This window comes from Alligator sinensis, unplaced genomic scaffold (assembly GCF_000455745.1).
Source record: "Alligator sinensis unplaced genomic scaffold, ASM45574v1 scaffold169_2, whole genome shotgun sequence".
NCBI classification, from domain to species: domain Eukaryota; kingdom Metazoa; phylum Chordata; order Crocodylia; family Alligatoridae; genus Alligator; species Alligator sinensis.
Window position 1 is genome coordinate 2,304,350 of NW_005842077.1, and position 26,377 is coordinate 2,330,726.

Here is a 26,377-nt window from a genome sequence, read left to right on the forward strand (position 1 = left end):
CCTATTGGGCCCACGGCCAAGGCCCCTTGCGGGTGCCCGGTTCCACTCCCGGGCTTCCCCCCGGGCTTCACGTCCTCCCGCAGCGCGCCCCTGCTGCCTTTGGGGCTGCGTTTTATTTCCGCTGAGCGGCGCCTCTCTCTGACGTCACTCCGCCCCAGCCGTATGAAAGCGCGGCTAACAAGCTGCGCGGGTGGTTCCCCGGTCTGCACGCTGCCACTGCTCCCACCTCCTGTGAAGCATAAGTGAGTATTTCCTCTGGCTCTGGGCCGGGGTCTCCCTCTAGTCCCGTTGTCCCTGGGACAAATATCTTTATTGGACCAACTGTATAGTGGGCGGGAACATACGCAAGCTTTTGGGTACCATGTACCTCTCCTCAGGCCTCATCACAGGTACATTATCCTTATCTATAAGAGCCAATAATTAGTTTGAAATAATTAAGTTCAAGTTAACTTTCAAACTAATTATTTAAGAGCTGGTTATTGAGGGTGTATTGCAGTTACTGTTCTGGATTCTTTAAAAAAACTGTACTTCCTTGAATCTAAAATGAAGTCCCCCCTGCATCAGCATGATGGGGGGGAGCCCCTTGTCTTAGATTCGCATAAAAAATGGAGCGTTTGCAGGGTGAGGGGCAGGAGGCTGCTGTGGCTCTGACTCTGGCCCTGAGCTTGAGTTGGGGCCAGAGTCAGACCCACAGCAGCCTCCTGCCCCCACCTCCATTTGCCCTCTTCCCCTTTCCTCCTCCTTATTGTCAGGTACAGCTTGGCTCCAGCTTGGGCTGGATTCCTTCCTGGGCACAGGAAATCTCTGTCTCCTGCCTGGCCAGTCAGCAGTACCACTGCTGCTGCATGGCCTAGCAAGGGATGTATTTCCTTGTGCTGTGCTCTTTGGGTTGGAGGAGAAGGGGCAGAGATTGTGGGGAGTGGGTGGAAGGGGAAAGGGCAGAGACTGGGGGTCTGGAGGGATGCAGGTGTCAGGGGATCAGGTAGTCTGCTCCCTCCTGCCCATACTTCTTCCCCCCTGCAGAGAGGAAGGGGGCTGCCTGACCTCTCCCAGCTACCTGACCCCCTAGTCAGTGCTTTCCCTGCTGTAGCTGTTGAATGACACAAATTTAAAACAACCCTCCAATAATTAGATGCTATATCTGGAAAACTAACACATTTATAAATTTTCCAGATATAGCATCTAATTATTAGGAAGTTGCCTTAAATTCAGTATCATCCTATATTCGAGTAAATGTGGTAATTGCCCCACTTCCTTTCTAACATAAGAAAACTTCAATTAAATGAACAAGTAATGTGTTTGTTTTATGTCCTATTGTGGACTATGGAAAAAAAAGGGCAATAGGAAGGAAGATCCTGTGTGGGATCGGACTTTGCAAGCCCCTTCCTGGTACAACTGGAGGATACCAGCAGCTCCAAGCTGCCCATGCTCTCCCACCATATGGCAAATAGACAGTTGCTATAATAAAATGGCGCATACTATTATTACCTTCTGTTACAGCTGCAAATTGAGGATTTGTGGTGCAACATAACGTATGGACATCTGTTTGCTGTCACTTTGTGCCGCCATATACATTTTTATGGCAGCCCAAAAGTGAGGAAAAGCGATATCTGTTTCCACCCACAGTTCCTTGCCTTGCACCTGAGCTTGGTGAGGGTCTCTTCCCACAATTTTTTCAATCTCAGCATTGTACCATTTTTAATTTTGAATGGTATTGCACTAGACTGGGGTGCTCAAAATATGGCCCATGGGCTGGATCTGACTTACCAGGCCATTCTATATGGCCCATGGGGCCCCTAAATTTAGAAAATTCATCTGTTCTTGGCTCCTGTCAAAGATGAGGAGCCAGGGGCAGTAGGACCCAGGGGAAGCCACGGTGGGCTCCTGCAACAGCAGGGCCTACCCGGCCCTGCCCACCTCTCCTAGCAGGGGCCTCTGCCTAGCAGGGGCTTTTGGCCTGGGACTGCAGGGCTATTTGTGCCTCCCTGTGCTGGAGCGGGAAATTCAGTTAAGGTGTGGGGGGGGAGGGGAGGGGAGGGGAGGAGGAGGCAGGGGAGGACCATGGGGATCACCCTAGTCCTTGGGGCCCAGTAGAGTCCTGCTGAGCCTCATGGTCTGGCCATGCAGCTGGGAACCACGTAGTTAAGAGTGGCTGGCCTGTGGGTGGGCAGGAAAGTGGGGAAACTGGCAGTGGGGGTCGGGGGGAGTGGAAGTGAGTGGGCATGCAGGAGCCTGGGGCCTGTGTCAGTGTGCTGGAGCCAGTGCTGGCGGGGCCCAGAGCGGGGCGGCAGGAGCATGGGATGTGGGCTGGCAGGGGTCTATGGAGCTGGGCTGAGTTGTCCCAGCAGGGAGAGAGGGGAGGTGACCTCGCTCCATAGAGCCTCAGCTGGCTGGGACCCTGTGCTCCTGCTGCCCTGCTCTGGGCCCTGCCGGCACTGGCTCTGGGACACTGATACGGTACAGGTGGGGACGAGCGCACAGGCCTGACCCCTTGCGCCCCATGCTTGTTCATCTGGGCTGAGCAGCGGTGGTGGGGAACAAACTCCTGTTCAATGCAGGAGAAAAGCGTGCCCCACTTCCTCCCCATGGCCAGTGCTTTCTGCTGCAGCCGCTTGCAGCCCGTGCAGGACTGTCCTACCTGTGTTGCATCACCACCGCCCTGTGGGGCAGCAGTGGCTATGGAGAACAGGCACAGGCAGCTCTGCGCAGGCTCTGAGCAGCTGCAGCAGGGAACTGCCAACAGCAGGACAGGCTACTTTTTGCTCATGCTGAGCAGCAGTTTGTTCCTGCCACTGCTGCTCAGCCTGGGCCCAGCTTCGGCTCCAGGCTTGCCCGTCAGGGCTGAGCAGCAGCAGCAGCTGGGCAGAAACTGCTACTTGGTGCAGAAGAAAGCGCGTCTGTGTTCCCTCCTCCCCGCCCCGTTGTCGCCAGCAGTGTTTGCTGTTGGTGCCTTAAAAATTTAAATATATTATTGTGGGCATTTGATTTTTAGTGTATAATTTTGTTTTTTTTCCCCCTAAGATGGCAAACTCTCTTCCCCAAAAGAGTACTGCCAGGGGCAAGGGGAGGGACTTCTGGTGGCAAAGGTCAGAGGTTATGGGGTGGGACTATTGGTCCCAGTATGGTGACCAAGGGGCGGGGCACATGTCAAGGGGCGAGGCTACCAATGTGGCCCTTGACAGCTTGCCAAAATTCAGTAAGCGGCCCTGCGCCCAAAATAATTGCCCGCCCCTGCATTATACTCTTCTCTCCTCTCTGCCTCCTTGTTTATATCATCAGCATTTGACCTAACTCCTCTCTATCAGTGTTGGTCTGATTGTTGTTTCTTCTTGCCATGTTTCTCTCATTCTTCTTACAGTCTGTCTACAGTTACTTTGGTGACTTCAGTTATGATGACTGATTTAATGTTAGTAACCCATTTGATCATTTAACTGCATGTCTCCCCAGGCTTATCTGCTGAGTTGAACTGCAGCCCTGGTTCAGCTCTGCCACTTGTCAAAAGGAGTTTATGTAACTTGCGTATGTCATTCAAGAACCTTTCTTATACCCCTTTCCAAGTTTCTGTGGGGATGTCTTTGTCTTTTCTTCCAGAGTCTTTACTGACTCTCTTCCCTTTTAGCTCTGCATTGTCACATCTGGAAATAAATTCCATTACTCTATTTATACAGAGCTTTTTATTTTAGGCCTGACTTCTGTCCAGACTGAATCTTGGCCTGTCTTTCCAACATCTCTCACTTCTAGCCATCACTTCATTGTGGCTAAAAAAGATTTCCTAGCTCCCTAATTTACCTTTCACCCTTGTAGTTTTTCTTATGCTTCCTCTCTTGATCTTCATCTTACCTGTCATTTTGTGCATTACTAGGGATTCTTCAAATGAAAACTCTTTAGGTTTTCATACCCAGACTACATGTAGATCTCACTGGTTCTTTCTGTATGACATCTGTGGTAAAATTCCCAATCCAGCCACACAACTAAAACTCTTGTCTAGGCTTCCATCATCTCATAATTGTAATTAGTTCAATATTTTTCTCTGGTTTTAACAAGGGAAATCATGACCTGTTTATGTTCTTTCAGAGATCTGCTGTTAGAATTACTTTTCTAGCCTGTCATTTTGACCATACCACACCTTTGCATCCCAGCAGTGGTGCTCTCTGCTCAAATATAGGTGACTTGTTTTTCTGTTCAAGGTCCTTCATGGTGGGTAGCCTAGGGGTGGGAAGTTATTTTGGCTGGAGGGGTTGCTTAATGAGTTTTGGTGAGCTGTTGAGCGCTGCAAGGGTAACTCCGCCCCTTGACAGATTCCAGGCCCGCTGTTTACCATCTAGGGTCTGTAAGTCCTGCCCTTGACCTTTGTGACTGGAAGTCCCTTCCCTTACCCGCAGAAGTACTCCTTTTGGGAGGAAGGGAGGTTGCCATCTTGGAATCGGGAAACAAACAAATCGTGTGCTAAAAATCAAACGTCTGCTATAGCATATTTTAATTCCATTTTGAAAAATATTTTTGTCTCGATTTATGTATGTTTGTGTAGTGTATATAGAGGTGATTGCATAATAGCTCAAAACAAAGTCTTACTCTTGTGTATTGTGTGTGGCGTGTGACTTGGGTGTGTGTGTGTGTGTGTGTGTGTGGGTATGATGGCTATGGCGGGGGCCCCCCATGCCCCACAGCCCCTGCCACTGGTGGCGGCAGCAGCAGCTGTAGGTGGTGGGTCCTCGGGGTGCACATGACCCATGGCAGGTGGAGCCCTCTGGCAGCACATGGCTTCGGCTGAGTCCCAGGAGCTGCACATAGTGGTAGGGAGTGGGACCAGGCCACTGGCTCCATTGTGTGGGGCTCCCCACGGCTCATGTGCAGCTCCCAGGACTTGGGTGGACTCCGCTGGGGGAATCTCTGCACAGTGAAACCGGTGGCTTGACCCTACTTGCTGCCGCCATGCGCAGCTCCTGGAATTTGGCAGGGAGCAGGGCCAAGCTGGCCTGGCTCCATTATGTGGGGCTCCCCACCAATCCTGGCCAAGTCTTGTTTGCTGCACATAGCTGCAGGGAGTGAAGCTGGCCTGGCTCTACCGTTTGGGGCTCCCCCCCAGTGGCACATGGCTCTGACAAAGTCCTGGGAACTGTGTGTGAGGAGCCCCACGCAATGGAGCCAGGCTGTCCCCTTGCTCACGCTGGCCCTGGCCCTGGGCTTCAGGCTCCCACCCAACTGCAGTTTTCCTCTTGGCCACTGCTGCTTCCCTACCTACTGGCCAGAGTACTGCAGCAGGGACAGGAGGAGGAACCACTGGAGGCTGGGGGAGCCTAGCAGTTCCCTGGGCAGCTGCAGCAGCAGCAGCAGTAGCAGATCTACTCAGAAACTGTGCGTGCATACCAGGAGTGGGGCCCTCCTGTGGGCAAGGGTGGGAGCGCAGTGCGCTGCCCTGGCAGGAGTGGGTGGGGCTCGGTCCTATGCAGTGCCCAGTAGGGGCAGCTATGGGCTGGGCTGGATACAATTAATTGTTGGATGCCCATCCTTGGGCTTGAATAAATCACCCAGCAGGCTGGATGCAGCCCGTGGGTTGTATTTTTGCCTGCTCCTGGCCTAGCCTCACTCTTATCTCTCCTTCTTTTGTTACTGAAAAACCTATTTCCACGCCCACTCGTGTTTCCTCGTGGTGCTCTACACAGTTGGAAAAAGCTACCTGACAACATTTGTAAGGCTGCTTTTTTTTATACTTCCCTCAGCTCTTTTTTAGGACCTGTTGCAGTGGTGCCTCCAAGAATAAAAAATGGCTGCTGGTGAGCTGAGACCATTGCTTACCTTACGGACCAGTATTGTTTCATTTATTTCCTTACTCTCCCATATGTCCATCTTGCTGCTGTCACTTAGATTGTATGCTCTTCAGGCAGGGCCCATCTTGTAATACTTGTACAGGCCTTAGCAGTGAGAAGCTGTGGTCATAGACTTCTAGCTGTAAAACTATTACAAGTAAGGAAAAAAAAATGTGTTTTCTTTTTCCCTAAAGGAAAAAAAAATGTGTTTTCTTTTTTCCTACAGTTCATAGAGGGGTCATTTGAAGACTATTTAAAATGTTTGGAAAATCCACAGGTATGTATTACTTTTTTCACTTTTTATAAGGAAAAATGCCAGACAGCTTGGTGAAAGCCAACTGCATATTTTAAATAAGCTTGAAATCTCAGTGCATTATATGTTTTCATATAGACTATATGTGCCTACACACACAGACATGGTATACAGTTCTGTGCTTTTATGCACTATATCTAATTGATTTTTTAAAAAGATGATCTGATAATGAAAAATTACAATTTTTAAAGCGTGTAAAATGACACATGGATAGATGTATGCTTGTGTGTACTGTGCCAGTATTATGCATACTGGTGTGTACTAGCATGGTGCTTGTGGTGTGCATGACCGTATTGGATGGAAGAGAAATTAGGGGGCCATGGCTTCCCAAGTTGTTTCAAGATTATTAGAATGTGATTATACCTGCCAGTTTCTGGCTGTGTTTCCTTTTGTTTTCTGCGATTTGTCTCTGTCACTACTCCTTCATATTCAGCAGTGATATCACAGTTGGTACAGGTGCCGTATTGCTTTTGGTTAGGCTTTTGTTATCCAGATGGTTTTATCATTTGGTATGTGACAGCTATGGAATGGGAAATACTGCTGTTCCAGGGAGTATTAACTTAATGTATAAAACAGCAATATTGTAAGTATGTTATTCTAACAGGACAACCTTCATTTTGGTTTTCTCTTCTTTTTTGTCTTTTTTTTCATTTAAACATTCTTTTGCAGTATTGGCACATGTTGCTTTTTTGTGAAAGTGCCAAAAGATTAAACTTGTCAGTATTCTTTAAAGGAGTTTCAAACAGTAAATAAAACTCTAAATAGTGAGAAGAAAAGATTAAGAAAAATAAGTCTGAAGGTTTTATTTTTGATGAATTGGACCCAAAATGTTTTTATAAGGTTGAAAACAAAAAGGGACTACATAGTAGTAACACATTGGATTTAATAAGGATCTTTTAAAAGAGAATGTTACATACACCCGTTGCCTCCACCATGTCAGCCAATGACAGAGACGTGGCTACCCAAATGAGCCTTTGTTTTGGTTGCTAAAAATAAATAGCAAAGGGAAAAAATGGGCGTGTAACTCTTATTTCTGACTATGTCCACATATCAGTTCTCAGTGCTGTGTTGAGCTACCACATTTGCTCAGTGAACAAAACTCAGATGTAGTGCAGCTATAGTTAGTGTGGCATTTATTGGCCCACTGAACAGGGCCATGCTAGCATAGCTGCACTATTTCTGGTTTTGGGGCCAGTGGGCACAGCTTGTCTCAACATGGCTTTGCTTTGTGATGTACAGACATATGTTATATCCTTATCAATCCTGGGTTTTTTAAATTGCAGGTAAAACTAAAAGAACCTGCAGATTCCTATGCCAGGTTCTCTGCAGTGGTGAGAAACCTGTTCTGTTTCTGTTTTTTCTCCCTAGGTGAATTATTTTGATTAAATTAGATTGTTACTGCAGTAACATAAATCATTGCTTATAAGAATGTAATATGCTTACAGTAGAGATTTGTACTGGTGCAGTTACAGTATTGGCAAAACATCCTGTCATAGGCAAGTTTTATTATTTATTTGTTGTGTACAAAGTGTGTGCGTGCATGTATGTATTTTAAATGTGTGTCTTTAATCTAAGAAGCATCAAGACTGTTGATTGATATTCTCTGGTTTTGCTGTAGAATTTCTTTTTGTTCTCATGCCTTAGGCTTGTTCGCACAAATGTAACTATGCCAATTGTAGTTGTGCCACTGCAAACCCTTAGTGTAGACAAGGGGTTTTCAACCTTTTTTGGTTGGTGTATTCCTGGTGGCTGGTCAACGAGTTGGGGGGTCCCCGGGCAGCCGAGCTGGGGGGAGGGGGTCCCTTGGCGGCTGATCGAGCAGGGGTGTAGGCGGGGGGTACCCCGCACACAATGGCAAAACCAGAAATGCCGGTGGCAAAACTGGAAGTGCCACTACTTCTCCACGCTACTGCTGCATAACCCCTGGGGCCTTCCAGTACTCCCAGGGGTACGCATACCCTTGGTTGACAACCCCTGGTTGTAGACAGTTGCACTATTGAGAAGTTTTAGTTTGAGTTTCAAATTCGGCTGAATCCAGGTAATTTTTTTTTTCCAGTTGTGATGCATGCGAGAGAGCACACATGGTGAAGCTTCAACAGCTATGCCATTGCAAAAAATCCTATGGCATCTGGCCTTAACTGAAGGGACAGTGTGATAAATTATTGTGAATGTTTGTTTGGTTTTTTTTCCTAGTGTGTTGGAGCTTGCCAGTGTGAATTATTAAGGACTAGTTCTTTCTAAATAACAACAAGTGCAAACAGGCTTACTTTAGATCAAGCTGCCTTGTTGAAGAATAGTCACCCAGGAATACTTATTCCTCGAAAACTCCATTTAAAGCAAATACCAAAGTGAATAGGTGTTTAAAAAAACAATCAGTCAGTTCCTGTTTAAATTAATTACCTTTCACTTTTGTAGCAGATGTGATTGCTGGAAACCTAAAAGAGCAACAATCCATGAAGCCATCTTGGATGGACAGAACTGGGATTTCTGTTTCTAACGTGTCAAAATTGGAATGTCCTTTATTAAAAAAACCCAAAACAAAATGGCCAAACAAGGCATCTGACAGCATTGCAGTATGCATATTTTAATATTAACTCCTCTTTTGTCTATCATCTGAAACTGTTAAAACACCATCTTGGATTCAAATCTAAATTAATTTTAGTTTTTACAGGAGGAGAAGGGTGAACCTAAACCAAAACCTTAAAGCTAAAAAGTTAACCCAAATAGTTTAGTTGCATCATGTCAGAGGGCTGTTGGACAGTATATTTGAATAGCAGTGAATGCAGCAGCTTTCACTTCTGTTAGTATTCTGATTATGACACTTGTTGCTGTTGACCTCTGTTCTTCAGTGTTTGACAGCTAAAGGTGTAGTCTCACTGACATTGTTGGGCATTTGTGCTCTTCAATAATAACACCAACAAAACAAACACAGTTGTTTTTTCTTATTGGCAGTCTTGGCATGTGAACCACGGAATTCAAAACTACATTTTCTGCTACAGAAATGGTCTCTATAGTTAAGTGTTGAGGCACTTCTTCAGGCAGTACCAAGAATTTTTGTGGTACTTGGTATGTGATTAAATAGAAGACTTTACTTCCAGGATGTTTATTCTGATAACTAAATTCAATAACAGGTAATTTTAAGTATAGGTTTGAATACAAGTTTCATCTAACATTTTTTCTTTAAAGGGAAACTCTTGCTAGGACAACCTGTTCCAGCTCTTTCAGGGGAATAATCCAGAGTAGATTAAAAAAAAAAAAGAAGAAGCTATTAACGTATATGTTTTGAATTCAAGATGAGTTTCTTGTGGGGATGTTGAGGGAGAAAGTAATGTTAGGCTAGGAACAGATGTCGCACTTGTCTCTGGACAGGTTGTGCCTGTGTTTGTCCTGGAACAGGAATATCCTGGGATTGATGTGTGCAACTCTTATTAGGGTTTTTTTGAGTAGCTAAATGCACTGCTGCTTTGCTGCCATTGATTCGGTGATGCAGTCTTGGGATAACTGTTCAGACACACTTTGCAATATGCTGGGATAAACTATTAATACAGGCAAGCCTCGACTTAGGACGGTTCGAGTTATGACGAACTGCAGTTATAACACTTGTAAATTGACACCCCGGTTTTGAAGATCTGACTCGAGTTTCAACTTTATGACGCTGGACACTGGAGGCAGGTCTGCCAGTGGAAGGGGAGGGTGAAGCAGGCAGTACTGGGGCTGCCGGGTGGCCATGGGAGAAACTGTGGCTCAAGCGACTGCTCCCACTGGGGCGAGGCAGGCAGCGCCTGGTTTCTGCTGGGTGGCCGCGGGAGAAGCTGTGGCTTGTCCAGCAGCTCTTGCTGCTTGTCCGGGAGGGCATGGGGGAGAGCGGGCGTGTGACCCTGGATCAGGTCGGGGTGGGGCGGCCTGCACTCGGGACAGATCTGGGGGCACACGGCCCCCCCCCTGCCTTTCCGGACACGTGGCCAGAGCAGCAGTGTGCCACTCGTCTGGGAGCCATTTGCCAAGCAGCTCCTCTGGTGCTCACTCATCGCTGCTGCTGCTGCCACTACAGCTTTATGGTACTGTACTTGTACTGAATAAAGAATAAGTCCTGGTACTGTACTGTACAGTACAGTACTTTATAACAAGTTCACTGCGCTGCCCATGTGCTGTTCTGTTTCCAAACGTTTTCCAAACTGCCCATAATAATGGCAGAAAAGCATAAATCTGGTGGAAGTGATGTTTCTTTTTAAGAAATGTAGAACAATTACTATGGAAACAAAAATGGAAATAAGAGGTCTGGAAAAGGTGAGACTAGGAGTCTTTATGATGATCTAAAGCAACAAAGGGGGGGAGATCTAATGCTGAGCCTTTTAGTGCAAGTAAGGTGTGGTTTATGCCTTTTAAAGCCAGGGCCAATTTGTATAACAACATCAGGGTCTCAGGTGAAGCTGCCAGTGCTGGTGAAGAGGCAGTTCATGCTTTTCCTGAGATATTGGCTGAAATAATTCAAGAGGGTGGCTCAAGTTTTTAATGTTGATGAAATTGGGTTCTTTTGGAAAAAAATGCCTTTGAGAACCTACATTGCCAAAGAGGAGAAATCCATGCCAGGGTACCGAGCTTCTAAAAATAGGCTCACTCTTGCTCAGTGCCAATGTTGCAGGTGACTTTAAACTTAAACCTTTACTTTTGTACCATTTGGAAAACCCCAGAGCTTTCAAGGGGCATTCCAAGGCATTTCTCCCAGTGATATGGAAATTCAGTCCTAAGGGATGGGTCAATAAGAGCATTTGTGAGGATTGGTTTAATCATCATTTTGTGCCAAGTGTCAGGGATTATTGCAGCAAAAACAAGCTTGCATTTAAAGTGTTGTTAATCCTTGACAGTGCTCCTGGTTATTCAACCATCCTTGATGACATGCATCCTGACATCAAAGTTGCATTTCTGCCCCCCAGTACCACCTCATTGTTGCAACCCCTGGACGAGGGGGTAATTGAATCCTTCAGGGCCTGCTATCTTAGGCACACATTTGCCCAGGCCATCAGGGCAATTGAGAAGGAAGGTGGACCAACTCTGAAGGAATTCTGGAAGGACATCAACATTTACCATGCAGTTAATAACATTGGTGAGGCACAGAATGAAGTCAAACAATCAAATCTGAATGGTGTTTGGAGAAAAGTGTGTCCTAAGTTTGTATCTGACTTCCAAGGCTTTACAGACACCGTTGAAAAGGTGACCAAAAATGTTATTGAAATGGGCAAAGAATTCAACTTAGACGTTGCACCACAAGATGTTGATGGGTTGCTGGCATCACATTCTGCAGAATTAACCAATGAGGACCTCATTGAATTGGAACAGCAAAAAGTGGCAGAGGAAGAAGATGCACCTATTGTTGAAGAGACTCCTGCTCATAAAGTCTTGACAACAAAAGTGTTGGCTGAGGCATTTCAACATTTGGAAGTTGTCATGTACCTATTTTGAGGAACGTGATCCAAACATTGAATGCAGTGCATCAGTGAATGTACAGCTGCTACAGAGAAATAGACAAACAAAAGAAGAGAACATCTGTCCAAACTTCCTTGGACACTTTCTTTAAGAAATCAAACAAGACTTCAGGGAAACCTGCAGCCAAGACTCCTAAGAAGTCTCCAGCCAAGAGCCCTTCAAAAAGTTCAGCAAAGTTACCTCAAAGAAGTCCTTCCAAATGCATATGATTGCTATTTACAATATAACTACATACAGACAAGTAATATAGCTACATTTATTTATTTTTATAACTGAGTACTATACAAAATTCTGGGTTATTTTTGGTGAAAATAGAGTGTTGGGCTTTGGTTCAGGAACCAAACCCCCATTTATAACATTGTTTCCCATGGGGAAATTGGTTCCAAGTTACATTTTGACTTAAGACGCAGTTTTCAGGAACCAATTGTGTTGTAAGTCCGAGGACTGCCTGTACTACTTATAGCATTTATCCTGGGACAGTGGACATGGATATCTGAATTGTTGCAGTTTGCCCTGGGATAAAATGGTTTATTTTAGGTAGCAAGAACTCTTGTCTAGGAAACAGGCCAAAAGGGAAATACCCTGGCCATGACAGTCTTTTAACACCAGCAGATAAAGTCAGCTTTAAAAATGATAACATTTTTTAAAAACAAACTTGGGCGCTTAAATCACTTCTTGAAAATTTTACCTGCTGGTTAACCAAATTGATATTTTGCTTTTAAAGTTTTCTCTCGAATGCATGTCAGCACCAGATTTCATTCTTCGTAGTAGTACTGCTTTTGAATGATGTCTCATTTATATTTTTTAATTACAGTAATATACAGAGCAGTAGCGGAGAGCTGTTTTCATCCTCAATTCTATTCTAAAATACACTATTCTGTGTTCAGAAGGGGTTTGAATGCACAAGTAATAAATCTTTTGACTGAAATCTAGGTTGTGTGTTATGTGCTATCTCCATAATAGTGATTTTTTTTTTTCTATTTACCCAAATGTGAAAAAAAAATTTTGAATGAGTTTTGATTTATTTTTATTTTTCACTACAGGAGTGGGTTGGACAAGTGGAAATAAGTGCCCTATCTCTTATGTACAAGTAAGAAAACTCTTAATACTACTTAATAAGTCTTAGGTTTTTTTTTGTTTTTTCTTTTTACCATAACCTGCTTAAATTAATTTAGCTGTTTTGTTTAGCTGTTTACAATGTTAAAGATATAGTTAACAATTAGACATTACCTGAAATGTATTATAATTCTCTAAATACTGGCATCTTCGTACTGAAATTTACATTTGAAGAGACCGTGTTAAAAAGCAGAGCAGATATGCTTGTAAACATAATAAAATGTAGGCTTTGAATAATGTCTTAAACTTACCTTCACAAATGAAATTAGTAGTGTGTTCAAGTAGAACCATCTAGTTTGTAATTTGCTAATTTTAATTTCATGATTGGCATAAAAGTGCCTTTTTGTTCTTTGTTTGGCAGAGCTATGCTAGTAAATCTCCATCACAAAGACTCATGCTACGAACACTTGATCTATATGCAGTTTTTATACTTCCCTCTTTTTTTTTTTTTTCTTCCTTTCAATCTGAAATATTAAGTCTGGCTTGTCCTTCTTGTGGTGGGAGAAAACTCCCTGGAGTTCATTGTCTAGCTGCATAGAAACCAGGCAACATGGGTAAAGAATTAACTGCAGTTTATTTGCTCAAGCAATGACCATTAAGCCAGCAAAAAGGCAAAATGGCCCCCCCTAAAGGGTGGGGCGTTCTTTTATACTTTTTACAATAAGGCAAGACTACAGGGTTAACAAAAAGCAATACTTGGGCGGTGCTTCACAAATCTTCATAACAGCATATTTCTGTTAAGCTGAACTAGCACTTTCTAAAAGCTAAAAGTTAAGTAACTAACATTATGATAGGTTAGCAAAAACTTGCACAGGAGTAGATACTTCTTAAGGACACGATCACTGTACTTAGAACAATGGCTTATTTGTCTTATCTTGTTCCTTGCTGTATCTGGTTTACAGCACATAGACACAGATTCACTTGCTGCATTTTACTCAGAAAATGGTTAACACAGTTAAAATGATTACTTAACATAAGCAAAGGCTTAGCTATCATTCTGCCTTGTGGTCAGCGGCATTGCTAGGCCACAGGTCATGCCTTGTATTCAGCTACAAAGCTAATACTTCTTAATAATCTAAATTATTGTTAACCTAACAGTATGCTATCAGAAAACTATTTTATTTCAGGGTAATAACAAACATGCTTACCACATTCTCAAGCATGGATCAGTTGTACTTGTATGAAGGTGCTTCATACTAGTATAGTTTATTCTTCTTCCCGCATGGGAATAGATTGTACCAACCTAAATCACACATACAGTATGCATCTGTTCACACTAGAAGGGTTGTGCCACTTTAACCATACTAATGTAATTAAAACAGCGTGACTTTTTGTATGGATGAGTCTTAAGACTTGGTCTATAGTTACTTTGATGGCAAAGTCATGTGGTAAAAGCCCTCATTTTGTGGCTATAGTTTATTCCATGCAGGGAACTAGTTTCAACTATATAAACTGTCTCTTATCTACCTTCAAAAGGGTTTGCCATCATAGGTATGTCATCAAACTCTCCCGATGATCATGAAGTCTGCTCTGTCCCTCCAGAACACTATATTCTGTTGGGTATACGCTACGTTACAGTAGTAGCATTTTACTGTTATCCTATTTTCTCACATACAACAAACAACAATTCCCCAGAAATCAGACCCCAAAAATTGTGGTGTGTGTATTAAGCAGGGAAGGGGTGACTTCCTGGCTGGGGATAGAAACACCCTGATTTGATTCCTATTCCATTCTGATTTTTCTGTTCAGGCACCTAAGGGAATTGATTGATTTTTATGGCTCATTTGTTCTTTACTGCAGAGGTGTTAACAATTGTCTCTTCTTTTTAATGATATTGATGTTCCACTAATCAAACTAACCTTTCTTACAGCAATTTTGCTTCCTCCTAGTCTATCCTGGTCCTGTTTCATAGGTCTTAAGCTCTTTTCAGAATCATAGATCCACCCATGAAGGCCAGTTTTCAGTAGAAGCTAGGCTTTTAGTTAAACAGGAAAGGAAGGTTGAGTCGCTTGAAGATTAGGCTCAGACTCTGCTCTCAGCAGCCATAACTTCGGAAAATGTTTTTCTTCATTTTGCCTTTCAAAAACAATTTGCGTGTTCTATTCAGGAGTGTGTTGTATGCAAAAACTGAGTATTTTACTGTTGTGCAAATGAATGAACAAAGTAAGTGGTCATGCATTTCTTATTGTTTGTAGGTCAGTTTGTAACTTCCAATATTTTACACTATTTAGTGCAAGTTAATGAGATTCTGATTTTGCAACTTGATGAGATTTTGCTTTAGTTCTGGATTTGACCTTGAAAAACTAAGCTACATAACTAAAATATTACTGTCAAAGCACTTGAGCGAGTGTTAGATGCACGAGGTTGCACATTTCTTTGTGTGGTTTGTTAAACTTTATGCAGTCAGTGAGACTCAGTTTTACATGACTGTGCTGGACTGAATGCACCTTATCCCTTCTGATTTTAGAAGCTAAGCAGTTCTGCACTTGGTTAGAACTTGCATGGGAGACAATGTCAGAATCACAGGGGTTGTGGGTAGAAACTAAGAGGTCACTGTTGAATGCCTGGTGAATACTAGACTGTATAAACCAGTTGACTAGCAGGTTTTGTTCAGCCCTATTTTCACTGTTGAGCTGATCAATAGGAATGTGGAAGGGGAAATTTGGGTTTAAAGTCTCGAACTTTAAACATGAAAATGTATGAACATGTGTAAGGGTAATTGCACTGTTGGTGAGAATGTGGTAAGCTTTGAGGGACAGCATCCTTGAGTCTCAGTCTTGTTTCATTGTTTTTGTTGGCTAATTTGCTGGGGTAGGAAGGTGCAACTTCATTTAAGTCACTAGTTGAATTTTATTGCATCAGGATTGAGTTTAGCCACATGATCCTAGATGGAGCTGCTTCTCTGCCTTTGTAACTAGAAGGGAAGTATAGTGATGTAACAAAGAGACTGATTTGAAGGCAGGGTATATTTGAATCCAGGACTCTCTTAAAAAAAAAAAAAATTCAACTTTTTTTTTCTCTAGTACTCTCTTTATAAAAAAATGTGCCTATGAATACGTTTTCCTTAATTTTGCAGAGTTTGTTTGAACTGATGGTATCCTAAGAAAGGAAGAAATGTATTACTGAATAAAGATTTAACAATTGCATACAGAGGATAATTCAAAAGGAATAAAAAAAGTTAAAATTATGAGAGATTGATAACAGCTTGGAACTGAGTGATAAAGATGGATAATTTCTCTTACGCATGCTTATGTGGAAAAGAAAAGGCAAATAAGCTGCATGTCAACTTTACCAGTTAATTCTCCAGATTTGTTATTTCATATTTGACACTGTGTTCACTTCTTAACTCCATAAAGCAGAGCTTTTAATTTTAATACAAATTTGAAATTTACTGAAGCAGGAAAGTCAAACGGCCTGCAGAGGTGGGACATCTGGCTTGTAGGGCTTCTCTGTAGGCTGTATTTGGCTCAAGGGGCTCCTCCCTGCAGGTGCTAGAGCACCGGCGGTGGCAGTGTTAATCCCTGTAGCTGCCAGAGCATCTGCTTCAGCATGGCTCTGGAACCCAGGGAATTAACCCTGTTCACTCCTTGCTCCCTTCCCATGTACCTTACCTGCCACAAAAATTGGGTTTTGTAATTGTTCCTGGTGACAGAAATCAGTGCCAGGAGAAAAGGGCATGCGGAGTGGTAGTGGCATTGATTCTATTGGGTATCTGTCCTGAATAGCAGCTCCAGCAGCCACAGAAGTTAGAGAGCCCAGAGGCGGGCGACAAAGACCATCAAGGGCATGGAGGGCAGGTCCTACAAGGAGAGGCTGACGGAGCTAGGCATTGTCAGCTTGCAGGAAAGGCGCTTAAGAGGGGACATGATAGTAGTCTTCAAAAAGTTGAAGGATGGTCATAAAGAAGAGGGAAAGAACCTTTTCTCTCTTGCTGCAGAGAGGAGGACACAAGTCAATGACTTGAAGTTGTATCAAAGTAAGTTTAGATTGGATATCTGGAAATACTTCTTCACTGTTAGAACAGTGAGGTAGTAGAACAGATTGCCTGGGGAAGTGGTGGACTCTCCATCACTGGAGGTGTTCAAGAAGAGGTTGGACAGGCACTGTTGGAGATGATCTAGGCATAGCCATGCTATGTTTTGCTCTGGGTTTTTCCCAGGTTTCTGGGCTTTGCTGGTTTGCCCCCTTCCCTTTCTGCCACATGAGCCTTCCTCAGAGGTGTTAGGTGTTGCATACAGCCAAGATTGTGGACTTTGACTGGGATGTGCCAGTGTTCCTGCTGGGACTTATATTCCTGGCTAGAGGGTCTTGTCCCTCTGCTCAGGGTCAGGCTGATTGCCATATTTGGGGTCGGGAAGGAATTTTACCCCATGGTCATATTTGTACAGACTGTGGGCATTTTTGCCTTCCTTTTTAGCAGGGGACCATGGCTCTCTTAAGTGTATATTGACAACCTTTACAGAAGTAGGACATTGTCTGCCATGGTCCCCCTGCTTTACCTGTGGCAGGCTGGGTGTTAAGTCCTGTGTTGTTTCAGGATTGACTGTGTAGTTTTGCTAAGGAATTAGACTGGGGCTCAGAAGCATTTTTGGGCAGCGCCAAAAAGCTCTCAACCTTGATTTGTAAGATGTTGGCATGCTGGGGTAGATGGTGGGAGAGCTGATTCTTGTTGTGGCAGTGCAGCTGTGACCCCTTCTCTACTGTCTGCCTTGAGGTATGTGTGCACCTGCCGCTAGCAGCAAGCCGGGCCAGGGCTCCATGGACCCCAGTGCAGCTACTTGCAGTCTTTCCGCTGCCTGTTGCAAGCAGTTTTAACTCCATGACTAGTGGCAGGGACCTGCCTAGAGCCTCGGCTGGCAGTGGCGTGCTGAGTAAAATGGCTTCACGTGTCATGTTCTGGTATGCATGCTCACCCCTGAATTAGACAGTGGACTCTTATGGGATGGTTTGTATAGGGATGATCCTGCCTCCGGCAGGGAGCTGGACTAGCTGATCCCTCGAGGTCTCTTCCAGTCCTACTTCTCTATGATCTTGTATTATTATTCATGTTTACTATTCATACAGCAAACAGGAATTGATACTGTTACTTTTTTGTATTTGCCATTTGACCAGAAAAGAAACTAAATTGAGACCTCTCTCTGTTATTATTTTAAAATGCATTTAAGTGTGGAAGAATCATTATCGTTTTACAGATGGCAGGTTTGAGATGTTGATACTTGCAATTATAACAGAACCTACATGTATTCAGGCAGTATTAGGCACTAACTGATTTGCCCAAAGTCATTCTGGAAATAAGTGTCAAGTCTAGGAGCAGTGCCAGAGTTCCCTGATTCCTACTTCAAGACTTTTGTCGTAGTGATCTTTCTCTAGTAATTATGACAAATAACAGTGAATGTTTTTAGAAGCAGAGACCCTGGATTGACTTTCCACTAGCACAGCATGTGAAACACTAATTCATTTTAGGGTGCTAGGCCAGTATTGCCTCACTAGGAATATATACTGGATTCTGGACTCCCTCTCAGATTTCATTGGTGCTCATTTAATTATGTTTGTTTTCTCTGGTTCTTTGGCACTTTGAAAATCTTGCTTCTTGGCAGGGGATGGACAGAGAGAGATTTCTGTGCACTGCCTATGATTTTAATGCCAAAACACAGCAATAAGAATCCTGTGCTCATGAGTATTAGGATGGGATAACTATCCCTCTGAAAGGTGACAACAACATGATACATTGATGTCTTTTGACATTATTTGTATTTGTTGTGGTATTGTTAAAAACAAGATGAAGATTGCATAACAATCCCTTCCATCTGAGTATTAAATATGAGATGCATGCCAGTTAATGTTCGGAGATGCTTCAGTGGATGAGGATTTCAATACAGGCTTCCAGTGTTCTTTCTTCAGCTTCCTGCTTATTGTTCCATCTTGTCAAGAGGAAGAATAATTTGTCATTTGAAATTATTCCTGTCTTGGTTGTGCATATGTACAGTAGCTCTTTCTTTAGGTAGGAGGGTAATTTTTGTAAAAATTGCTGTTCCATTAAGGGAAACACTTGGGATAGTGCTTAATGAATAGTAATCAGTGGCATAATGGCATAATACCCGGTTTGGATGAGGCATTCAGTGGGATTCCCTAGAAGTCTGGTACTGTTTAATAGAGTACCCCCTGGCTTGCTCAACCCCCTGGCTTGCAGGCCAGATCCAGCCCCCAGCACCATGTTATCTGGCCTGTAGGCTTCTCTATGGAGGCTGAAAATTTGGCAGCAGGGGAGTGGTACGATCTCTCTGCTGCCAGTTTCTGACCTTGTGGGGAGCCCTGGGCCCTCTGTGTTAGACTGGGTGCTCAGGGCCCAATTCCAGCACTTAGGGCTAGGAGGGAGTGGCACTGGGCCCCAGGACCTGATCCCAGTTTGTGGAGCCCCAGAATCCAATCCTGGCATGTGGGGCCGGGCAGGGATGATGTTACTCCCCAGGGTCTGATCCTGACATAGGGTTGGGACGGATTCGCGTGGAGCCTGATCCCAGCCTAGAGGACAGGATGGCAACCAGTGTTCAGTGCCAGGTCCCAATCCTGGTGCTTGGAGCTGGTGTGGGGCCTAATCCTGGCCTGAGGGTGCTTGGGGCCCTTTTTGGGCAAACAATCCCGGGAAGTGGGAAATTGAGGCCTGATCTGGGTGCACAGGGCTTGATCCAGTTTGTGGTCTGGCCTCAAGCCATTAATCTGTCCTGCAGGGCCAAAAGCTTGAGCACCACTGGTTTAATATCCTCATTTACAGTTTGTAGGATGGGTTTATGTGCCTACTTAGCAAATCCAAGTCCAATTTGACAGAACAATTGTGTGCATAAATCAAGGCTGAAGAATGACTGGCTAGGCTACAGCGCTGCAGAACAGGACCCTGAGGGGTAACAGTGGATCATAAACTGAATATGCAGCAGCAGTGTGCTCATGCTGTGGAAAAAGCTAACAGCATCCTTGGTTGTATTAACAGGAGTGTCACTTGCAAGTCAAAAGAAATGATCCTTCCACTCTGTTCAGCACTGGTGAAGCCTCATGTGAAGTACTGTGTCCAGTTTTGGCCTCATATTTTAGTAAAAATGTGGACAGATTAGAAAGAAAAATAGATTTGAAAGCAGAGAGCAGCCAAAATGATTAGATGCCTTTGTTACAAGGAAAGGTTGAAAGCACTAGGGTTATTTAGTTCAGACAAGATAAATTTGAGGGGGATTTGATAATAGTGTTCAAATACCTGAAGATTATTATAAAGAGGATGAAGATTATTCTCTGTGGCTGCAAGGGACAGGATTTAGCGCAGTGGTCTTAAATGGCAGCAAGGAAAATTTTGGTTGGGTATTAGGAAGAACTTTCTGACTGTGAGGTTGGTTAATCATTGGACGAGGCTACTTGAGAGTTTTGTGTGTTTAGTCTCCATCCTTGGAAACTTTTAAGGGCTGATTAGACAAACATGGATGGTCCTGCTTTGAGCATGGGGTTGGACTGGATGACCTCCTGAAGTCACTTCCAGCTCTGTGTTTCCTCTGGTTATAGTAGTAAATGTGAGCTTCCTGCTCATGGCAGTTTTTTCTAAAAAGGAGAAAGGGTAGGAGGTGGGAAACAGGTAATAAGAAATGAAGGATGTGGAAATGGGGATGAAAGTGAGAAGTGGAAGGTAAAAATAGTAGTGCAGAACAATGGTGCCCAGCTCACCAGGCTCCATGGGGTGGATCTGGAGCAAGGAGCTATCTTCTTGCCCTGTGGCTCCTAGACTTCTGGCAGCCACTGCTCCTGCCACTACCAAACTTTCAGCGCTTAGGGCCAGATGACACAACCCTATGCTCCAGACCCAGCCAATGCAGCTCCCAACGGGTCTAGAAATGTGGCAGGATGAACGGTGGCAGTGTTTAACTTTAGTAGCTCCAGGTGACCCAGCAGTTATTGTTGTTTCCACTCACTGTGCTGCTAAATACTGCACTCTGTAGTACACTGCAGAATGGATGATACAGATCTGTGGCCTATCTTGGTGGCCCCTAGTGTAGAAAATGTTTATATTTGGGGCTTATTACACCAAGTTTTAAAACATAATGCTTGCAAGCTTAATTTTTGTTTTCTGTTCAGAGGTTGTGTCGCTGCCTGTTATGGAATTATATGTCAGCAATATTCAAAAACATAAAATTGTCCTAATTTGCAAGACTTTGCTTACCGTTAGGACTGGTCACAAGTTTCTTTTGAATATATTTTGGTAGATGTATGTTTATTTGAACAGTCCTTTTTGTGATTAGTGTATGTTTTCAATAACAGTGCTTTGATTTATTTTATGTCCAAGCTGAAAATTTTTTTTCTGCACACTAAATATTTTATTCTTGGGAATGCTGCTGTGGTGCCTGATGGAAGATGTTCAGTTTGCTCGCATACCCTTTTTCCTGTACGGCCGGAGCTTTCCAGCAGGGCTAATTTCTTCTATCTCATGTATCATAGCCAAGACTTCTATGTTGCAGAGACTCCCCTTTTCAAGAAGGGAGAACATGGCACATTTTTGGAATGGTAGTCCAACTAGAAAAGCTTGGCCTGTTAAGGAAAATGGGCATGTGAGACACCAGAGCTGTTACTTCCATGAGGCATGTCAAGATTTTCAAAGCGTCTACTTCCAAAAAAAATGTAATTCAATATTCTTGTATGCCCCTTGAATTCACATTTTTAATATTTTTTGTTCTTATTGGGACTTTTATAACTTTAATTCTTGATTTAAAAAAAAAATGTTTTTTTTTAATAGAAAGGATATCATAATCTATCAGGAACCAAATGCTGCCCCTTCATGTGTAACTGAAAATGGCTTTCCTGACAAGGTAAAAACATTTTTTTTCAAAAAAATATAAGAAAGCGTGTCAGTTAAAGTCTTATTACTCAGTACACTGAGTACATCCAGTAATATATATTTTCAATAGCTTTGGGCTTATTAAAATTTAGGGATGTTTCAACTGCCTATACCTTGTAATGAAAATGCAAATAACAGCAATAGAATTAACAGGGTCTGGGTTTGGACTATTCATAGAGCATTAATTCTGAATGTTAGAATGAACCAATATCAATATTTGTTTACACTTGGTACCTGTTCTACTAGGCATTAATATATATTTTTGTTTATTTAATCAGGGTGTAATACAAAGGGTACGTTAAATCTCCCTCTATGGTACATTTCTGTAAACTCAAGTCAAATTCACTTCCACAGTTATATCTCTGTTAGTAATTTTTATTCGATTAGGTCAAGTGAACTTTTACAGAAAACGGTATATTTCCCAATGTCATAATTATGAGGTATTGAAAATTGCAATACATTATATTGGCACACAGTTGCATTAAATATATGCTTTCATAATTTTAAAACGGAGAAAATGACAGTTTTTTAAATGCCCTCTTCTTTCTAGGTATTGCTGTGTTTTTCAAATGGAAATCACTATGACGTTGTTTACCCAATAGAATATGCAGAAAAGGCTGCTCTCTGCCAGTGTAAGTACTGATTTGTTTGGTAGGTTTCATACTGAAACGCTTTCACTAGCATCCTAACAAAAATTTCCATCTATTTCATGCTATTAAGACATTTTTATGTAGTTCTTTTCTTTTGCTTAAAGTGTGGTTGTGTTTAAATTGTAGTATTTAGTATTTGAGGATACAAGTGTCAATCAAGGGTTTGAATTCTAGTAGATCCAAGTGCCTGTAATTGAAGTCTGTGGGAGCTGCATTTGTTTTGCAGTGTTAAATATCTTGCCTGTACAGGTTAACTTAAACTGTAATTCCTTTTCTCTTTCAGGAGACATTTCAATGTGTTTTCATGAAAATAACTGTTATAAAGACGATTGCAAATGAAATTTTATGCAACAAAATTGTCACTAGTTTTTTTTTTTCTTAGCTGTTCTTTATGAATTACTTTATCATAAAGTATTTGGCATTGATGTGAATAAAATCCTAGAGGAACTACATGCTCCTGATGTGACAGAAGAAAGTAATGGCAGCAGTGAAATATCTTCTGAATCTGAAGCAGATGATAACTACAAGTAAGGGGGATTTAAAAGTTAATAATTAAAATACAAATGCTTGAGCAGTTCAGTGCTTAGGTTTTCAGTAGAACTTCTGGCAAGAAGGAAAATATTGTGTACTTCTGAAAATAAAGTAGCAGATAAAACCAAGAGAGAACGTAAATGCTTATGAAAATATTACATTAGTAAAAATTCACAAGCCCTAGGCTTGATATGCTGTGCCTGCTCCCTTCTGTGCATGAAGAATCCTCGTGCTGCCACTGTTGCTTGCCTCTTTCTGTCAAAACCATGCAAGGAATTCAATAGTTTTTCCATCTCAGCATATGGAAAAAGAAATGTTTTGAGGTATGGGGGATCAGGGTGGCAGGCTCTATTGAATTCTCTACATGTTGAAAACTATGGGAGAAATGTGGTTGAAATGTCCAGGGAAACAAGGCCAAATTCTGATCTCATTTGAATATGTGTAAATAATTAGTAACTCCATGGACTGTGGGGGAGTTGCTTCTGAAGTACATTTGAGAGCAGATTTTAGAAAAGAATATGATTCTGTTTGAGGATCTTGCTCTGTGGAAATGGGAAGCTTTTTGGAAGAGTGTCCCATAGTAATTAGGGGAATTGTTAACTTTATGGCTCCTACAAAAATAATACTCTTTAGGGTTTCGATGGAGTCAGTGGACTCATGGGTGTTCTTTGCCTCTCATCTGTTTGCTAACATTTACATGGGTGCTGCAGGATATGTAGATTTAAATGCCTGTTTGTTGATCTTAGATGTTTTAATTATCACTGAGGCTTTGACTTACTAATTTGTACTGTATACTATTGTCACTCAGTTATGGTGCCCATTTATATTTCTCAGTGTTATTCTTGGAGCCATTGCCTCCATGAATTTTTGCAGAAGCCCTGGGGCTTTTGTAACCACAGCAGCATGCCGCCACTTCCTGACAAAATGACAGAAGCCACTCTATGGGGACTTTGTGTTCCAGTGTGGCATTTGAGGTGGAGAATATACTGCAATCTATAAATCTGGGGTAGGCAGGCTCTGCTCTCTTATTGAGCTGAAAGCCATAAATTGAACTTGTTGAAGGTACCACAAAAAGACCAAATTCTAGGGAAGGGAGGAGCTCCCTCTTTTTCTTAGTTGCAAAAATTACCAGGCAGTTCATCTGGTGGTAACATAGAGTACTTCTGTGAAAGGAGAACAGTTTTTGTAGCCAGAAGGCCAGATAGTGGGAACATGCCCCATTCATTTCTATTCTTGAAACTCCTAATCTTGCTCTGCAGTAATTTTGCAGATTATCAGAATTAGAATTCTTATTAGGGGTGTACTGATTAAAGTTTTTTTTTGCCAATACTGATGGCCGATTATTAACCAGCCATATTGGCTGATATTGGTCCGGTAGCCAATATGCAGCCCAGCAGCTTGGAGAGCAGTGTCAGATTGGTAAATCTCGGGGGTGGGGCAGATTGAGGCCCCCATGGTGAGGGAGGGAGTGGGGTAGGGCAGGGGCAGGTGCTGCCCAGCTGGGGTGGGGTGGGGTGGGCTATGGGACAGAACCGCAAGTGGCTTGTCTGGGGGATGTGGTGAGGTGCTTTGGGGGATGACTTCGCTGCTGCGCACACCCTGGGGGAAACATGGGGGGCATACCTTCCCTTCCCTTCCCATTTTGTGTGCAGGGCAAGGGCGGGCTGCCTGCTGCAGGCTGGGGGCTGTGCTGGCCTCTTCCTGGCAGCAGGGCTGGGCTGGGGTGCGCTCGGGGTGGGCAGGGGCGGGGTGGGTGGCATCGGCACTGGGAGGGGGGGCTATGGCAAATTTTTGGCTGGCTGTAGCCCACCCTGTAGACCCCCTCCTAGTGTTGTTGTCTGTCCTTTCCTGCCCCCAGCGCAGCCCTGGCCTAGCCCCCCCCCACTAGGAAGAGGCTGACACAGCCTACAGCCCCAAGCAAACACCAGGCAGCCCACCCGAGCCCTTTGCACAGATCCGGGGACCACATGCCCCCTGTGTCTCCCCTGGGGTGTATGCAGTGGTGGGAGCTACCCCTCCCCCCATGCACTCCCTGGATGAGCCACCATCCCGCACTTTGCCCTGTCTGCTGGGCAGAGCCTGCCTCAGCCCCCACTCCCTCCATCACCATGGGGGCCTCAATTTGCCCCCACAACACCCTTTCATTCCCCTTTCCCCCCATACACTTACCAGCTCAATGTTGTTCTACAAGCTGCCAGGCTGCACTCCTGGCTGTTGTGCGTGCTGTGTCTGCGTGCATGCATGCGACATTTATCGGTGACACTATCAGTTATACTGATCAAAAAAAAAAAAAAGCCAATTGCCGCTAATGTCATTGTTCCTTTTATCGGTGCTGATCCAATATGGACCGATTATATTGGTGCACCTCTAATTTTTATGAAAGTACACTGGCAAATTCTATCAGATTTATAAAATGACTAGGGTATGTATTTGGGAGTTATACTAAGATAACCAAACTCATTTTCTGTCACGTGTACAGTGATGAAGAGCTAGTGCAAGCTTGCCTGCCTCAACCCAAATTGTATATAGCTGTTTGTTTTCTTTATTTTCTTTGTTAAAAATAAAGTTGTCTTTGAAGTGTATTTATTAACTGTTTAATTGAAATTAAATATTTTCATAACAAGAGTAAATCTGTTTTAGAGAAACTAAAGTTTTCTTAATAAATGCTATTCTGGGATGCAGAACATTTGGAAACAATCAAACTTTGTTCAAATACTACAGATCTCCCATAAATACTGTAGGAAATATAAAACCCCCACTGTTTCCTTTCTGTTGCTGGGAGGCAGACTTCCAAATGGTGGCAGGTGTAGAAAATGAGGGTAAATGAGTGTGGCCTGACTTGATTCAGGCTAGGTAATAAATTTGGGTTGATTTAACATGGCCTTATTTGTTTTTTCAATTGATTTTTGGGGTGTGTTCTCTTAAGACTGATTATTAAAGTTTCAATGAAAGGATTAATTTCTGTGCCAAATTTTTACCAGTGGATGAATAGCTAAATCTAACTCTTAACTGTGCAGTTTTACTTAAAGCTGCTTTTGAATTTTGTTGTGCAAAGAGAATAACTCTAATTTAGCATGAAGGTTAGGATTATTTTTTGTGTATATTTTGGAGGTATTTTTTATCACAATCTGAGTCCTAATTACATCTTTATGATTTACCTTGTTCTTTACAGAAGTAAGACTGCCGCAGTTAGTGATATGAATGGATTAAAGTCTCGTTCTGGCAGCAAGGTATTTTTATGTTAACATTTTTTTCTTAATTGTAGTTGGCTATATTTTATAAAGATTCCAAAAAAATGAATAACTTAAGTTTCTCATTTTTAAAAGTTGTTTAGTAGGAGAAATATATGTAACTCTTAAAAATTGTTGTAGTAAAGTTAGCACTTTGGGCGCCTATACAGTTGCAGCGTGCTGCTCCAGTGCACTGTAATTACAGCATGTTGGAGCAGCTTTGATTAATCGAGTCTGATGGAATATGGTAGTTACTGCATTCTAGCGTCGCTTGTATCAGTGTCCCGTGCTGAAAAATGGTGGCGGGGGACGCTTTAACTGAAGCTCATTGAAGGAGCTTTAGTTAAAGTGCTCCTACCACCATTTTTCAGTGCAGGAAT

At 43.1% G+C, this 26,377-nt stretch overlaps 1 protein-coding gene across 4 annotated transcripts in view; it reads left to right on the forward strand.

The window, feature by feature from the left end:
- Positions 1 to 26,377, forward strand: part of OTUD4 (OTU deubiquitinase 4) — a 65,649-nt gene that overhangs the window by 3,477 nt on the left and 35,795 nt on the right. For all 4 annotated transcript variants that reach the window (XM_025204311.1, XM_006023734.3, XM_006023733.3 and 1 more), the window contains exons 3-8: positions 6,034 to 6,084; positions 12,648 to 12,694; positions 21,485 to 21,557; positions 22,137 to 22,218; positions 22,619 to 22,763; positions 25,940 to 25,997. In XM_025204311.1, the coding sequence (XP_025060096.1) occupies positions 6,034 to 6,084; positions 12,648 to 12,694; positions 21,485 to 21,557; positions 22,137 to 22,218; positions 22,619 to 22,763; positions 25,940 to 25,997 (456 nt within the window). The remainder of the gene's footprint in view (positions 1 to 6,033; positions 6,085 to 12,647; positions 12,695 to 21,484; positions 21,558 to 22,136; positions 22,219 to 22,618; positions 22,764 to 25,939; positions 25,998 to 26,377) is intronic.